The sequence below is a fragment of the Cyprinus carpio genome, chromosome A14 (assembly GCF_018340385.1).
Source record: "Cyprinus carpio isolate SPL01 chromosome A14, ASM1834038v1, whole genome shotgun sequence".
In the NCBI taxonomy this organism is placed as follows: Eukaryota; Metazoa; Chordata; class Actinopteri; order Cypriniformes; family Cyprinidae; genus Cyprinus; species Cyprinus carpio.
In genome coordinates, this window is record NC_056585.1 from 3,189,088 (window position 1) to 3,206,416 (window position 17,329).

Sequence of the window (17,329 nt, forward strand, 5' to 3'; positions counted from 1 at the left end):
ATTAAGAGGCTTCGCAGTTAGAGGCAGCAAATGTAATTATTATGAGTTTAACTTTAAAATATGACATTCAAAAAAGATTTCTAGAACACATTATTTAGTAGGTATGCAAATACCTTAAATGTTGCCTCTGAAATCCAATAAATACTAAATGTTTTGTAATTTTCATCAGACACTGAGAGTATAACTGAACCCTAGGCACTTTTGGCTAAAGTATAAATGTATGGCCTATGAATATGAGTACCAGTCTAACAGCCTGTATTTATGTGAACATAAAACTGATTGCATAAGCACTCTAGGTAAGGTTTATTTTGTCTTCTTGCACTGGTTTATATTAAGTACAGTGAAAAATTAGCCCTTCTACATTCATAAAATCCATGTTCAACTCCTCTTTGTTTATTGCAAATTTCTATATTTAGCACGATGATTATTGTTGCATACTCTTTGTATATTAGTATCGTTAATACTTGCCTTAATTAATCAATGAATAATTTCTGCTAAATGGGATTTTACAAATGCAGCACGCTTAGTGTATAAATAGTTTATTTATGCTCTTTTCAGCATAAATAATAATTAACAGCATTCAGTTCAAAGGGCTTCTATGCTTTTGTTTCTCTAAAACTCAAACTCCAATAACTGTTAGTGTTTTAAAGCATTTCTCAGCTAATAAAACATTCAGTGCTTTGGGATATTTGAGATTTAATTTGGTGCTCAAAATCAAAAATACATCTGTAACGTCACACAGCATACAAGGGCTCAAAACAAGACAAATCATAAGGCTTCAATCTCTTCAGCAGATATAATGCTAACACTGTTGAAACCAGAAAATTCTTACAAATCTGAAAGCATTTGAAACCACACAAAAAAACGGTAACTTCTCCTGTAGAACTGAAACAACAGAATAAGCAGAGGATAGAAGTTACAAAAAAATCTAAATCAAAACAAAAACACTCACAGGGGCACCAAATAACACTCGCTCATCCCATAATCATCATTTCCATATTATCAGCAACCCCTTCCACAGAAACACTCATACTGCCTTTCTCTGTCAAGTTAAAATCATTATTTTCTGGTTCTTTTGAATAAAAATGTAACAACCACTGGCCTGTTTGAACCTTGCTTTTGTATATATTTGAGTGTTTATGCATTTGGAAGAACCGCCTTAAGCTGGTGAAATACTGTAATGCTACATAAAACTTAGTTACACTCTTTCCCAAGGTGCTTGGGAATAAGCATGAGTTTGTTTATGAGTGTTATCAGATTACATTAACATTTGAGTCACAAACTATTTAATGCTAATCATCAGAATGTTTGAATAGTTTCATAATTTGAATGGGTTTCAAATGTATCCATGCACTTAGTGAGGAAGAAATATTAGAATATTTTAATCACAAGGCTATGAGAAATAACTAGCAATAGTGGCAAATGAATATGTTTTAAGGCAATACAAACATTTTAGTTTATCATTGTAGAAACTCATGTTAAACTGCTCATGCAGTGCTGGAAGGTTTAGGTTCCATGTGCAGTTCCCAATGGCTAAAACATTAAGACCTTTATGTTGGAGATGTTATACTCTATTACACTAAAAGATATCTGAACTTGATTGTATGCTGATGGATGAATCCAAACAAATGTGTGACAGAAACAAATTTCTGTAAATCCAACAAATGTCATGTTTCTTCAGACTTTTAAAGATTTCATAGATGGTAAAGTGTGCCCGAATTAAGCATGAGGGATTGGAAATATATCAGAAGGATAAAATCTTGTTTAAACATGTCCAGGCTGCATTATTTTTTGATTAATAAAATGAAGCATATTATAGGGCCATTAGAATTTTTTGCACTTTGACATTTTTTAATGGAAATTCAACACATTTCAACACAAAAATAAATAAATAAATAATGCTTTTGGCTGTTTTACTTTTAATGTATGATTTTGGATGTTTTTAAAAACTGATGATTGTCATTAGATCTTTACTACTGTAATATATATATATATATTGCATTACGGTAATGATTTGCATTGCAGTACTGGGGAAAGTGTGCAAATGCAAAAACCGCCCTAAAAGGCATCATTTCCTGTCAGCAAAACGTAATTTCTCATTTCTTTCTTTTGATTTTGAGATGACATACAACTTTGAACCTGTTCTTGACAGGTTTTGTGGGATTTGCCTTTTTAGTGATGATGTAATTGAAGGAAAAAAAAAAGAACATGAAAGATAAGAACACTCAAAAAAAAAAAAGTTAATGGAGCAGCTGTCATAAAATAACTAAAATTAGTTGCAGGCACATCCTTGCATTGTGAATTATTAATGTGATTAATTTCACAGTTTAGGGTCCTCAACAAGGGCAGTTACTCTTAGGGTTGGGCTGATGTGTCAGCCTCACTCTGCAGCCTTCTCTCTCCACGTTTCTGTAGATCAGGGATTTCTGGGCTTTTAGACGACACGCCAGGCACATGAAAATGGAGTCAATGTTCTGGCTCTCCTTGGGATCTTTGGCTGACGTTTCAAACAGTAGCATGTTATGGGCATCGGCAAACTTGAGGGCAGTGTTGGAAGGGACCTGGATCTGGTCAACTAGGTCACATTTGTTACCCACTAGAACACGAGGCACCGTGGATGACACCCCGTGCCCATTACACTCCTGAATCCAGGTCTTTAGGTTCTGGAATGAGGCCATTTTTGTGACGTCATATACAAATACGATAGCATGCACATTGCGGTAGTAATGCTGCACCATGCTCTTCCGAAAGCGCTCCTGGCCCGCAGTATCCCATACTTGTACCTGTGAGTGAAGAAACAAACAAACAAACAACAAATTTCAAGGTTGCAGAGAAATTAAATGAGAAAACTGATGCATCAGAAAGATACTGATTAGAATGACAATAATTAAATCGACTTTGAACATCTTTAAAAATACTTTTTTAACTATTCAAGGTTAAATCCAAATGACTATGGGTCATAGCTTGGAACTTTACTCATAAAACATAAAGAAACATTACCATTGTGATTTAATAAATTATATATTAAAGGGTTAAATGAACTCAGCTGACTGATTTCAAATCACACACACCCACAGACACAAAGACAGATATAGATAAATACTGTGTTATCTATACATGCATATTATGTTATTTTCACCAATCTATTGTATTTTGTTGTATGGATAATAAAAAAAAGAAGAAGAAGAAAAGAACAATATCATAAAATCTGTACTGGACAATCTAGTTTATTTAAGATTACGTGAAACGTTAGTTGTGTTAAAACCAGATTAAGAAAGTTTGAATCAGCTAATAAACAGTTTGGACCAGGTAATGAACATCTTAGACAAAGTAAACATTTAATTAAACTGTCGACATTATGACACGTATTTTGAAAGAAACTACGTCTATTTGATGAAACATGCGATCGTAAAGAGTCATTAATGTGATTACTCTGAATGTAAACATTGAGCTTCCTCGTGTTGCTGCTGTCACACTTCCACTGAAACACACAATACAGTCGTGATACAACGAGATATCGGCCTTCGTGACAAGACCAACCCCAACAATAAATCCCACCTTTATTTTCTCGCCCTCGATCTCCACAGCTTTCTCTCTGAAATCCACGCCGATGGTGGCTTCAGTCTTACAGGGAAAGGCTCCGCCGGTGAAGCGGAAGGTTAAACATGTCTTGCCCACATTTGAGTCCCCGATGACAATGATTTTAAAAATCCGCGTCTGCACACTGTGATCTAGGGACGTGCTTAGGTCTAGAGATGACGTTAGGTTGGTAGTTACTTCTCTGTTTTTTGGGAATTCATTTGCCATAACGGTGAAATGATGTACCGAGCCCGTTGTTCACTGGTCCGGCGATGATGATGATGATGATGGTGGTGGTGGTGGTGATGGGGGAAGGGATGGCAGATCCACTCCCTTTGCAGATGCAGGGAGTTTACATAGACTGACAAGTGTATGCCAAATGATGCAGGACTTTTAACGCAATTAAAAATAGGTTACTTAAAAAAAAAATACTAGTTGAAAAATAAATTGTACTTTACCTTTGTGTCGAATAATTGTGACAACATGGTTGGACTGGTTAAATTTAAAGGGATAGTTCACCCAAAAATTTATATTCTGTATTTAACGTTGACTTGTATGCTATTGCAGTGAAAACAAAAGGAAATACAAGAGTATCAAAAGAAAAAAAAATCTAACAATTGTCGATCAAGAGTAGGCTACATAGCCATGAATCTTATGTGTATAGAATAGTTTAGATAGTTTGGTTTTAGAAGAAGAAATGTACAAATTAATTCATACTTTGAATTTATTTATATATATATATATATATATATATATATATATATATATATATATATATATATATATATATATATATATATATATCTCTCACTTGGATTTTAAAATGAAAATTAGACTGTGTTTTACTCACCCTCGAGTCATCCTAGCTTAAAGGGTTAGTTCACCCTAAAATGAAAATTAGACTGTGTTTTACTCACCCTCGAGTCATCCTAGGTGTATATGACTTTCTTCTTTCAGACTAATCCAGTCGGAGTTATATTAAAAATTGTCCTGGCTATTCCAAGCTCTATCATTGCAGTCAGCGGGTGTTGCAGTTGAACAGTCCACAAGTCATCAAATAAAGTGCATGCATTCATAATAAAACGTGCCGCACACGGTGAATAAAGGCCTTCTGTATTGAATGCATGCATTTTTTGTAAGCAAAAATATCCATATTTCAAACGTAATAAACACTTTTCTCTCACTTCCGTTATCTGTCATACACGGAAGCTGATCCGGCAGATGAGGCAGCACGTATGCCGCATTTTACACCGAAATTACTCGGAACAATTGTACCGGGAACTTTTTCCACCAGACCTGTTGCTTTCTGTGTTTCCACCTCAGTCTAAAGTACCGTGAAGATTAAGCAAATTGTGTGGTGACATAGGTCTGCACGTGTTTCTCAATACAAAGTACGCAAATTTTGGACGCAAGTCCGGTAATTCTGCAAATAGCAGCGTACTTGATAACATCAGTCAGCTCGCCTTGGCTACTTCAAATTTCCTCACTGTATATTTACAATAAGACGAAATAGAATATCAAATACCACTGCCTCCTTTCGTTTTCATTTAAACATTGAAGGAGAGGATGAAGTGGATGCCGTCGCCCTGATCATATCCTTCCTTCTCTATATTAGTTATTTCATTAATATAGTGTGTGATTATTAATTAAGTTATTGATCTGTATTTAACCACTTAGATGTTTTGATGCAAGAGTGGAATGTGTAACAGTAAGCCTTTAAAGGGCTAAGACTATTTCCTTCCCAGGTCACAGGGCCATGTCAAAGAGGTCAGGATGACCTCCCATTTACATGAGACACGAGAGATTGGACAACAGACTGTGATATTAATGTACCTGCTTGATATTGAAATCCTGTTTAAGCCTATATTTCTACTATCTAAGATGATGACTTCATAGTGTGTGTGTAACAAACCATACTGATAAAATTCTAGCTAGGGCTAGGCAGCCTTGAAGTTCTGATAAGTTCTCTGCGTATGCGTGTTACTATTTGTCTGTACAGGGAAAAGCTCAGATAGTCCCAGGACAAACGTTCAACTGCCGATGTCCAGCGTATCAGATATACGTCTTTGGAGCGACTTGTCACCAGAATAGTCGTCAGAAGATATGCTTCAAGCTTGTGTCCATATGTGGAAACTGTCGAAGGTTTATCTAGGTTTTGGAACCAATCAGAATTTTGCTGACTTATGCATTGACGCAATTAGTTCTCTGTCAAGAGTATAATTGTTGGTGATTTTGAGTTGTACGGGGAGCGGCCTACGAACTCCATCGAGAGTACTGAAGCTGACTTCTGCTGATGAAACTGCAAACCATGTTCTTCAGTAAATTTTTCTTTAATTGAACGCATCTCTGACTCCTGGTCTTCATTCATCATATCTGGTCCTTGGGTTTTAACTGTAAATTCCCCTACAACATAATAATAGCCACAGAAATCTATTTAGTTCAGGAAAATGTGTATACAGCCTACATTACAATGAAACAAAATATTATATCAATTGCCTCTTTTTATTTTCATTTTAACATATAGATAAATTGAATAAAGACCAAAGATTACCTATTAGATTTACCCAAAACAAATTTTATTTTATGTTTAACCACTAAAGAGACATAAGAGCCAGCAGCAAATGTCAGAAGGACTAGCCGAGTTGAGACTGCACTAGGCAGATACATGAGCATTGAGCTCCCGCTAATCACGTGGAGCTGATCGTCTCCAAAATCGGCGAAACACATCTTGGTTCCTGCGGTGGAAACACACTGAGTACTAGCCCAAAGTCCCTAGTTCCTGGGTAAGGTTCCAGCGGTGGATACTAGATATTTGCTAGTATCGTGAGTTTATTTATGTAGCAAAGAAAGTAAAGTTTCCTTTTTTTAGCAAAGGAAAACCAGTCTCCTCTTGGTTTATGTCGAAATCCTCTGATGTTTGACTTCTGCGTATGACAGATAATGAAAGTGATAGAAAAGTGTTTATTACATTTAAAATATATATATATATATATTTCTTACAAAAACACATACATCCACTACAGAAGGCCTTTATTCACCCCCCGGAGCCATGTGTGGCAGGTTTTATTATGAATGCATGTCCTTTAGTTGAAGACTTGTGGACTGTTCAACTGCAACACCCGCTGACTGCAATGATAGAGCTTGGAATAGCCAGGACAGTTTTAACATTTTAAAATTTTAAAATGTTTGCTTAGTAATATTGTGCAATTGTGGCATAAAAAAAAGTATATTTCAAAAGACAATTAATATTTGGTAATATTATGTTTAACTGCACTGACACTATAAGATGAAAATAAAATTTTGGAATTGAGCTGGATAATGACACTAACTTTGCAATATCAACACTATTATTGAACTGAATTGAACAACTTTGAAATGACTTGAGTTGAATAAGTATACTATTGCTTTCTGTAAAGCTGATTTACATCTGAATTGAATTGGTTTCATAAATGATGGACTTTGCAACTAAGAGTTATTAAACTGAAATGAAACACTGCACTAAATAGAGCTGAATAATGACACTATTGTCTTCTATAAAGCTGCATTCATAATTGATGTTGTTTCGTAATTGGTAAGTCATTCATAATTGATGAATTTTACAACATTAATACTTTCTGTTTTTGTTATGTTCCTATAATTGTGAGGATGATCGAACAATTTGTATTGTATAAAGCACTGTTCAAATAAATGTGACTTAACTTGAAATTAAAGACTTAAGACCAAAAATCAAATATTATTATTTATTTTCCCAGTGTGGCACTAAATGTCTTACAATAACTGTGTTCTTGTTTTATTTATTTGAACAGCTATCAAAATGGCAACATTTATACCACACAAGGCCTCTTTCTACTCTGTCAAGGATATTTTGTTCTGATGCACTGACAAATTCAAGAAATTCGACAGACAGAACATATCAGACAAATTACAGACATTCTGGGATTTTTTATGTACAATTTAGGTTAAAATAAAAAGTATGTAAAATTATTCTGTTTAATCTGTAGAATATAGAAATATGTACAAACCAATAATTTCATAAATTAAATACGGAATATTAAAGAAATCCAAATCAATGGCTGTTAACAGTTAAGGAAAAATGCCATTTAAATGCCATATTGTTGGAGGCATTTTAAGTCCTTTGGTGCACTTTTAAATCATGATTTATGTTTTTATAGAAAGGTGCCTGTTTTATTTTTCTTAATTGTGAAACTAAATGCTACATGACCTGATGGATTTCTGTCTATTGCTCAGATTACTTTTAGGTATGTTGCTTTGAAGTCTGTTCCCACAGCATTTCTAGCATTACATTTGTAAATCCCTGAGTTCATGAGGCCTGGGTCCTTTATGACCAAATTTCCCTCCTCTGTCATGTGAATTCCAACCTGTGCTGTGAAGCGACTATTGGGTACAAGTGTGGTACGTCCAGGCAAAGTCCAAGAAATGTCTGGTTTGGGTATACCAGCAGCTATACAGTTCAGAATCACAGGAGACCCCCTGTTAACTCTGGTTATTGAAGGTGGAGCATGAGTAATTTGAGGAGGAAACACCATAACGCTCACTGGATATGACAATGTTGAGGATCCAAAGGTGTTTGTGGCTTTGCAGGTATACGATCCTCTATCAAATTCGGATGTTTCTTTTACCTGAAGTGTGCCGTTAGATAAATATGTTACTCTTCCAATAACTTGGGACTTGTCCAAGACCAGGCCATTTGGAAGAGTCCAGATAATTGTTGCCTGAGGGCAACCATCAGCATTGCATGGCATATTTAGTGTCTATCCAAACGAAATCTTCATTGTTGAAGCCGTACTTCTAATATGAGGCTTCTGTCCAGGTTCTAAAGCGTAGCACTTTTCTGCTTGTCCAGCTACATTTTTAGCCAGGCATTGATATACACCTTTGTCAATGACACCTGTCTGCATGATGTGTAAAGTCCCATTTCCCAGGTAGTGAAAGAACCACTGAAGTTTCATGCCTGGACTCATTGCTGTTCCATTGGGTAGAATCCACAGAAACTCTGGCTTTGGTTTTCCGGTAGCACGACACTCCAAAGATATGTCATCACCATCTGCTTCGAGAGAAAGAACCTCTGTTTTTGGCACTGGAAAACTTGGCTTTTCATCAAGTGATGCAACTTCCAGGTCAACTGCTAGACTTGCTTCCCCTAGGTAATTCTTGGCTATGCACAGGAACCGACCTTCATCAGTCTTTCGAATGCCTCTCAACTCAAGAGTGCCATTCCTGTGGACTTGGAATCTACCTCCCAAATATGGAGTGGGTAGAGACATGCCATAAGGTGTGGTCCAGGTGATCTGTGGTTCAGGCATACCCTCTGCTTTGCAGTCCAACAGCAAGGTCTGGTAATACACTGCTAAAATTTTATTCTCTGTTCGCCCACTGTGTCCTTTAATTTGTGGGCCTTTAACCTCAACTAGAAGGTTCACATTTTTGATGTTATCTCCGGCTGGGTTCCATGCAACACAGGCATACTTTCCTTGATCAGCCAAAGTCAGTTTTTTAATGATCAGAGTCCCATCATTTAGGATTTGGTATTTGACTGAAGATGAGGGTATTATCTTATTCCTTGGTGAGATCCAGATGATCGTAGGTGGTAGCACACCTGTAGCATCACACTTCATTTGGACTGATAGCCCGAAAGGTGCCCACATAGATACCGGCTATTTAGAAGAAATTTGGGGTAAGTTTGACACCACTTGGACGCTTACTTTCATTGCATCCTCCCCCAGGGTGTTCTTAGCGTAGAATGTATAATTGCCTTCATCCTTCTTTCCCATTTGTTGCAACAAAAGTGTTCCATTCCCAAAGATGATATAGCACCGGTTACGGGTTCCGCTGTCATCCGACTGGAGGGCATTGTTGATCATGGTGCCATCTGGGAGGCTCCATAAAACCTCAGGGTCTGGAAGGCCAGAAGCTACACAGTCCACCAGGAAGTTGTCTCCATTAGCAACTCTTTTATGTTGTGCCCAAGTGTTCTCTATCTTTGCTGGCCTCATGAGAACCTCTACTTGGAACAGCTCCATATCCTCACCATTTGGTCTTTGATACATGCACAGATAATTGCCTCCATCTTTCTCAGTCAGTCTCAGAATTCTCAGAGTGCCATTGGGGAAAGTAGTGATGGGTCTTTGTAGACTGAAAACAAAAAGGGAGAAATTGTTTACTTCTTTTTATGACAGCTGAACTCTTTCATAGCAATTAACTATAATGAAATAAAAAGCTCATAGAATTCTTCTTAAGCTACCTGCACACTGCTTATTTTCTTTTCCATGACCTTTCAAATGTTACTTGTCTGAATGTATAATAAGAGACAAGTGAGACCTTTCATAAAAAAAAGACTGTGACATGTTTTTATTCTGAATATGATACATCCCTTACGCAAAGAAAAAAAATATTTCCTTATACATGAATGATCAATATATTAAATGATTCAATGGTATATAAAAAATATACAGAATTATATATTGTGTTAATATATTACAATATATTCAATAACACATAAGAAATTGCCATTTTTCATATGTTGAAAATTATGCATGATACATTAACATATATCATAATGTATGCAATTTTATATTCAGTAATACATTTTATATTCAGTAGTACATATAGATATACATGTGACAAGAGATGTCACTGCGTGTTCAAATATATTAAAGATATATTGCAGTATACACACATATAGAAATTTATTATATAATATATTTATTAAATTTGATAATTATTTACATTATAAATATTTCATAGCTAGTCAACAATAGGGGGGACTCTCCATAAGTGTAATGGTTTTTATAATGAAACTGTATTTTCTATGCCCTCAACTTAACCCTATACCTAAACCAACCCTTCACACAAAACTTTCTGCTTTTTTATTTTTAATAAAACATTGTTTAGTATGTTTTTAAGGCTATTTTAATTATGAGGACTATGAAATGTCCTCATAAAATATGTTTATATTGTTATACCAGTGTAATACCCATATCATTATACAAATTCCTCATAAATCTCACACACACACACACACACACACACACACACACACACACACACAAACCGTCATGATCATCATCAGTTGCTTTGCTGTTATTGGCTTTTCATTAAATTACTGTTGAACAATTATTGTTTGAACAATTTAATTTTGATTCATTTTAGTTCAAGATAATGAGTGACTAATGTTAAATGTATTTATTATCTAACTGCTTTAAGTAGCCTGTTGTATAGATGACTAAACATCTGAAGTAGACAAATTGCCCTTGTGTCTCGCTCAGTTACTGTATTGTCTGGATCAGCAGGGGTTGTTTGGGTTTTCCAGTCTGAGACAGACTGCTTGTTTAATCTACACCATACATTGTTTGAATTACACAAGTGATGAAGTTGGCTTGCTGTGAGTTTGAGAGTGTGTGTCAGACTACATGGTGTGAGCAGTCAGAACCAATAATTCCACAAAATAAAAAAATTAACCTATTAATAAAGGAAATATGACAACAAAGCAGTGATGGCTGGATTTAAATAATCCATCTGTCTGGGGTGTTTTAAAAGGGAAACAAGCTCCCACATACAACAAACAAACAAACTCTTAATTATTTTAATTGAAGAAATTGTCAAATATATAGAGCATTTATACATTTAGCTTGTCTTCAAAAGCATTAAACATGTACCTGTACTGATGTTCCAGAATGATTTCAGATGGCAATCTCCAGACTGTGCCTCTGTGGGAACCTAAAGACTCTGGACAATGCAGGAAAACTGTGGATCCATATGTTGCCATGACACTGTGTTGCTGATATAGGCCTTTCCAGGGGCCTGGAGCCTCTTGCCTAACATCATTTTGCACCAATCTTTTAGCAAAGCCCACTTGATTGGTTGCTGAGCACTCATACCTTCCTGAATCATTAGGATTGATGTTCTTTATATAAAGTGTTCCATTAGGGAAAATAAATATCCGGCTTCCAATAAACTGTGTGGGCTTCATTTGTGAACCATCAGGGAGAACCCCCCACATGGAAACAATCTATATAAAACAATATATGTTTTAATATAGGTTTTGATATATAGGTTTTTAATATATGTGACATATATAAAATTGGCCGTTTTCCTATATTATATGTACATGCACATATGAGTACATATATGTGTTCATATATACGTGCATACATATACCTATATAGGTCAATCTCTGCACATATATATGTGTGCATATATACACGTATATATGCACCTCTATGTTCATCTATATGTTCACCTATATGTTTACCTATATATTAGTAAAATTATTAAAATCCATAGCTGCTAGGCAACATAAATAAAAGCCCAAAATGTAGAAATTTACATTATTTACTTACTTAAGAACAATCAAATAGTACAAGACAAAATAAAAAAAAAACGACAAACCATTTTGTTATACATTTCCACTATCTTCATACAAGATATAATTGACCTTGTAAATGTTTCAGGAAAATGTGTAGACATCATTGCTTTACATCTCCTCTCACTGAATTGCTATAGTTAAATTCCATTACATGCCAATTACATGTGATACCAATTTCACGTGTTCGCACATACTAAATTTCTTGCATAATTTTTTTTTAGTTAGTTCTTAGTTATTGCCTTGATAATAGAATATATGAGCTAGCCATCATGTATGACAGTTGCCAAAGTGAAATATGAGCTAAAAAAATGACCAGATCCTGCCATGAGCTATATAGGAGACATATCTTGTATGTATAGGGCTTATATGTGGATATAAAGAAGCAATACAGGAGACCTATATGGCCTGTATATGCACATATATGCACCTCAATTTTGCCTATATGTGGCATATTATTATATATGTGCATATATGCTGTATATATGCATTATATATGTGCATATAAACTGCATATAGGTTTCATTTATGCGCATATATACTCATATAGGTTCTTTCCATGTGGGCCACTTAATTAGAGGGAATGGCTCTCCTTTAGCAGTGCAATCCACATATGTGTTTCTTCCAGCATTCATAAATATAGTCTCATGTGAAACCTCAACAATTATTGGAGGTAGAGCAGCAACATGAATGTGGTATGTGAGTGTGTCAGCTCCTGCTGCATTGCTGGCAATACACTTATAATCACCTTTATTAGAAAAGTTTGCTGAATGAATACTCAGTGTTCCGTTTGAAAAAAGTGATACTCTTCAGTCAAGGGTACCAATGTCTTGCACAAACGTCCTGTCTGGAAGAATCCATGAAATCTGAGCTTCTGGTTTACCCACTGCAGTACAGTCCAAGCTGACTGGGTTTCCCAGAAACACTGAGACATCTCTGGCCCTTAAACTCATGATTTTTGGAGGCTGAGTTTGGACAACAAGTGTAACTACAATGCGGTCTGAACTAAATTTGTTTTGAGCTTTACAAAGGTACTGGCCTCTGTCTTGCAGCTGGACATTCTTAATCACAAAAGTACCATTTGAAAGGACCTCAAATCTTTGTCCAAGTTTTGTGTTGGTCTGAATTGTTGCACCTGTAAAAGAGTTAAAAAGAAAAAAAAAAGGTAAAAAGAAAAGGTAAAAACACCAATAAACTAATCAAATAATGTCCAAAAACTGTTGTATCTTTTTGTTTTTTATTTTTCTAAAACAATCAGCACAGTTGTAGTGTTTCCCATACTGTATGTTTAGATATGAATTATGTATAGCTCTAACAATGGGGTCTTTCAACCTTTTTTTGTAGCTGCCTAATGAACTCCCAAAACAGGGGAATGCACTGTAGATTGACCTCTAGGACAATACAAATTTATCTGTTAATTTAACCAAACATTATCCATTTGATGCCAAACATGGAAGTGTTGTATATGCAATTTTTCATAGCAAGTATTACTGATTGCAGCCTTTCAACCACTTATTCAAACACAAAATTACAGTTTCCTTTTATTCAGTAATTACAAATATTTATGTCATCAAATAGCTCCAGTTATTTTCATAATTAGCATATGTTGATAATTTGGCTTGATAAAATGTTTTGACTAGAGAGTGAGTGAATGGCACTGCCGTAAAGGGAGCTAGAGTGAAATTTGGTCTCTTTGGATGTGGTCTATGTGATGGAGGCCCACGTTACGTTGCCTATATGGGAATCTTCGTCTTTGGTTCCAGATGGAATTATTGTTTGCCCTTATTTTCACATCTATTGTGTGTCTGCCTACATGTTTTACCAGTTGAGTCTCATGTTCAGGGACTGTTGTTGAGTTATGTGCTGTAAAGTTAAATCTGAAATGTGATAATCACTTGGCTTGTGTTTTGATTCCCCACCCTGTGTAGTTGCTTCTTGTACATGCTTATTGTGGGGTGCTGATTCCAGCTGTTTTACATTGAAATTTTGGTTGCTTGAACCTGTGTTGGTACTGCTAGCTGTAACATCTGTTTTAGTAGTATTTATGGTATCAGCTGAGAAAGGTAAGACTCTGTCACTGTTTTCAATATTTTTGTCATTTCCAGATGCGCCGTAACTGGTGGCATGGTTAAGGGTTTAGCATGAGCTTTTGCAAGAATATGCTCCAAGAGGCTGGGATCAAGCTCTTTGACAGAGTTATTAGGTTTTCTCACACTCTCTTTGACTTTCTTTCCTTTTGCATTTTGTTGGACTATGCTACCTTTTTTGTCGACCCTCTGAGGTGTGAGTTTAGCCGTTGGTCGTTTGATTTCTTCGTATCCTGATCCTTCACTATCCTTGCTCTCAAAGAGCAGTAATTCACCCTTGGATACCGTAACACCTCTTTGTGCTTCTTCCTTTTCACCAGTAACAACAATTAGATGAGACAACATACTCAGCCCCATAGAGGTTAGCTGCTAAACAGCTATACTCCCCAGCATCCTTAAGAGAGAGATGCATTCTGACTGTGAGTCTGCAGGTGATAATGTCCACATTAGTGTCAGTCCTCACAAAGCAATGAGACAGTCCAGAGTCTGCAATACTTGTGTTTTTGACAACTAGTCTGTATTTCTCCAACCTTAATTTATGAGAATCAGTTTGATCCACTATTGTTAAGTCTAGAAGCATCCACTTCACAGCCCTGAGCTTAGCATGCTGCAATCCAGACTGACCTCAGAGTGTTCTAATACTGTTCTAAAAACTGACTGGATTCTCCCCGGGGCTCCTCTTTGGATCATAGCCCAGGAGGAGACTACATCCTCCTCATCCCCTCTTCCAATGATTTGTTTTGATATAAAAGTAGAGAAGTTCAGCACCAGTTTTTTAGTTTTTTTTTTGCGCCTGTTCAGCTGAAGTGTTACCCTTGGTTGTAAAAGCCAGGCTGGTTCAGCCATTAAATGTCCTTTGAGCTCTGTATAATATGGTGATTCCTCGTGTGTTGCTTGAGAGTACTGAAAAGTCACCTTTGAAGAATTCCCAAGTCTGGTTCCCCGTTCCAAAATTGCTGGGCTCTCATAGTAGTAGGCAATCAACCTCCACAGGTTCTGAAGAGCATCTCTATCAATCTCACACTCCAGAAAATGTCTGTAGAGTCACATTTACAGCAATTCATCAGTTCTGCTCACTGGCTCCCACACCATGGAGGTGTCTCAACAGGACGTGTTACATTACAAGCCACGTGTGCCCGATTCCCATGACTGTCAGAGAGAATGAAGGTCAGGTGGCCAAGAGGACGCTCAAGGCCCTTGACATAGAGAGCATCTGGCTCCTGATCTTCCTTCATGCTACTCTCCCCAATTTTAAGTGGGGATTGAAGGGAGGGTTGGTCACAGGTGAGCTGGCTGGCTGAAAGCTGCAAGATCTGGCTGCTGTTCAAAGGCCTTGGTGAGGCACATGCAGCACAGTTGCCAGCATCTCCAGAGTTAAGGTCCTTTTTGCACTTAATAACTCCTAGAAAGAGAGGGATAGAGAATGTAAATAATAAAAAAAAAATCTTTGTTTTCCTTTCAGCTACAGTATTTGCAGTAAGTAGTGTCAGTTGGACTCATTCAACCTTAAATTTAATGTAACAATACAATGCATCTAGGACAGTGATGATAAATGTAACAATTCTGAATAAATGATGTATGAACACTATATGTGATGTTCTATATATTTGTGTGCAATGGGATTTTATTCAGTTCCACTACACACAATTCTAAATGAGTGGGCGCAAAGGTTGGAAAATACAATCAAAGAAGTTTCACCTTCATGATTTTTGTCCCACTCCAAGAGCCAGCGTAAGTGGCAGTCACAAGCCCAGGGGTTTCCATGCAGAGAGAGGACTTCTAGCCTGTCTAAGCTCTGCAGAGTTCCTGGAAGTCGGTATTCTAGTTGTTTGTCTGCCAGGTGCAGATGTCGCAATCCTGAACTCCAAAATGTGCCCAGGACTGAGAACATAATAAATGTGTGAGAGTGGAGATCCTGCAGCTTGTTCCCCTCCAGTTGCAATAGCATTAATGATGTGAGTCCATTAAATGAAAAAGGCTCAATGAAGTCAATAAAGTTGTGGTCTAAATGTAGCCGTACAAGGCTGGTCAAGCCCTCGAACAAGCTAAGGTGAACTCTTTTGAGTTTGTTGTAGCTCAACTTGAGTATCTGTGCCAATAAAGAACATCAGTTATATGCCAATGCAATTACAAAGTCATGCATCTCAACTATTTATAACTTTATAGAGAACTAGAGACACAAAGATGCTACAGTACAGTAGATGAGTACTCAAATCAATATTTATACCTGGAGGGAACGGAGGTGGTAAAAGGATCCGGAAGAGAGAGAGGAGATATCATCTCCATGGAGCATGAGCATTTCCAGTTGCCGCAGGTTTGCAAAATCTGAAGACCCAACTGTGCCAATGCTGTTATAGCTTTACAGTTAGCAAAGAGGGTTGTGGGAAAAAAAATGTTAGCTTAAATCACATCACATCAGTTACCCTTTAATTTTGTAAGATGCTGAGTAATCAGCACCAGTTTTGAATATCATTTAATTAATTTAACTAGGTAAACATGCATTTTCAATGGAGCTAAAAGTACAAAATTGAATGCTATGACTTTTACCTAACTGGTGTTTTGGTGACTTTAAGGTGCTGTATATGGCTCAAGTTCCAACATTAACCAAAGGTGTAGCTAGGCACATTAAAGGTATAGTTCACCCCCCCCCCAAAAAATAAATAAATAAATAAAACAAAAAAATAAATAAAAATAAAAAACATTTTTCTTTCTTCTGTAGAACACAACAGAAGATATTTAAAAAAATGTTGGTTCCAAACAGTTCTGGTTACAATTGACTTCCATTGTATGGGCAACAAAAAAACACAGAAGAAAGCAATACAGGTTTGGTTCACCATACTTTTTTCTTTATTTTGAGTCTTACATCTACTAAAGCCAAAAACATAGCAGCCTATCCTAGGTTGAGTCTCTCTGTGTCCTGGGGTAGGTTTCGTGGGACAGAGGGTAGGTGACGGAAGGTACAGTGCACCTCTTTAGGGCTGGGGCAAATGCAGGACTTCGGACACGCATAGAGGCATGAGGGCAGGATGAACAGCAGGCAAGATGCCAACATTAAAAGAGGAGATACACCCTCTGGAGCCATGTCCCTCTCATGCCATTATCTGATATAGGAAGAATGTGGCAGCAAAACAGAGTTTTACACCACATACAATGTAAATAGTTTGTTAATACAGATCAAGCAACAACATTCATTCAGCAATTTTACTGGCAGAGGCTAAAAATAACTTACAGTTAAAAGCAAGCAAATCACTAGACATTTGAATTGATGTTGAATGTCTCA

General features: G+C 36.6%; 1 protein-coding gene and 1 pseudogene across 1 annotated transcript; both read right to left on the reverse strand.

Annotated features, from left to right (window-relative positions):
* Positions 1-540: 540 nt before the first annotated feature.
* LOC109070925 (ras-related protein Rab-33A-like) lies at positions 541-3,965 on the reverse strand. Its single transcript, XM_019087429.2, has 2 exons — positions 3,559-3,965; positions 541-2,783 (listed from the first exon to the last, which is right to left on the reverse strand). The coding sequence occupies exons 1-2, from the start codon at positions 3,805-3,807 to the stop codon at positions 2,337-2,339; spliced, it is 696 nt and encodes a 231-aa protein (XP_018942974.1). The 5' UTR covers positions 3,808-3,965; the 3' UTR covers positions 541-2,336.
* A 3,858-nt stretch (positions 3,966-7,823) lies between these two features.
* On the reverse strand, positions 7,824-17,131 carry LOC109112154 (annotated as a pseudogene).
* Positions 17,132-17,329: the final 198 nt, after the last annotated feature.

Excerpts from the sequence above, each read along its gene's own strand:
- LOC109070925 (XM_019087429.2), bottom strand. The coding sequence starts at position 3,807 with ATGGCAAATGAATTCCCAAAAAACAGAGAAGTAACTACCAACCTAACG. Across the intron at positions 2,784-3,558 it reads TCGAGGGCGAGAAAATAAAG|GTACAAGTATGGGATACTGC; the intron begins GTGGGATTTATT and ends CTTCACTCACAG.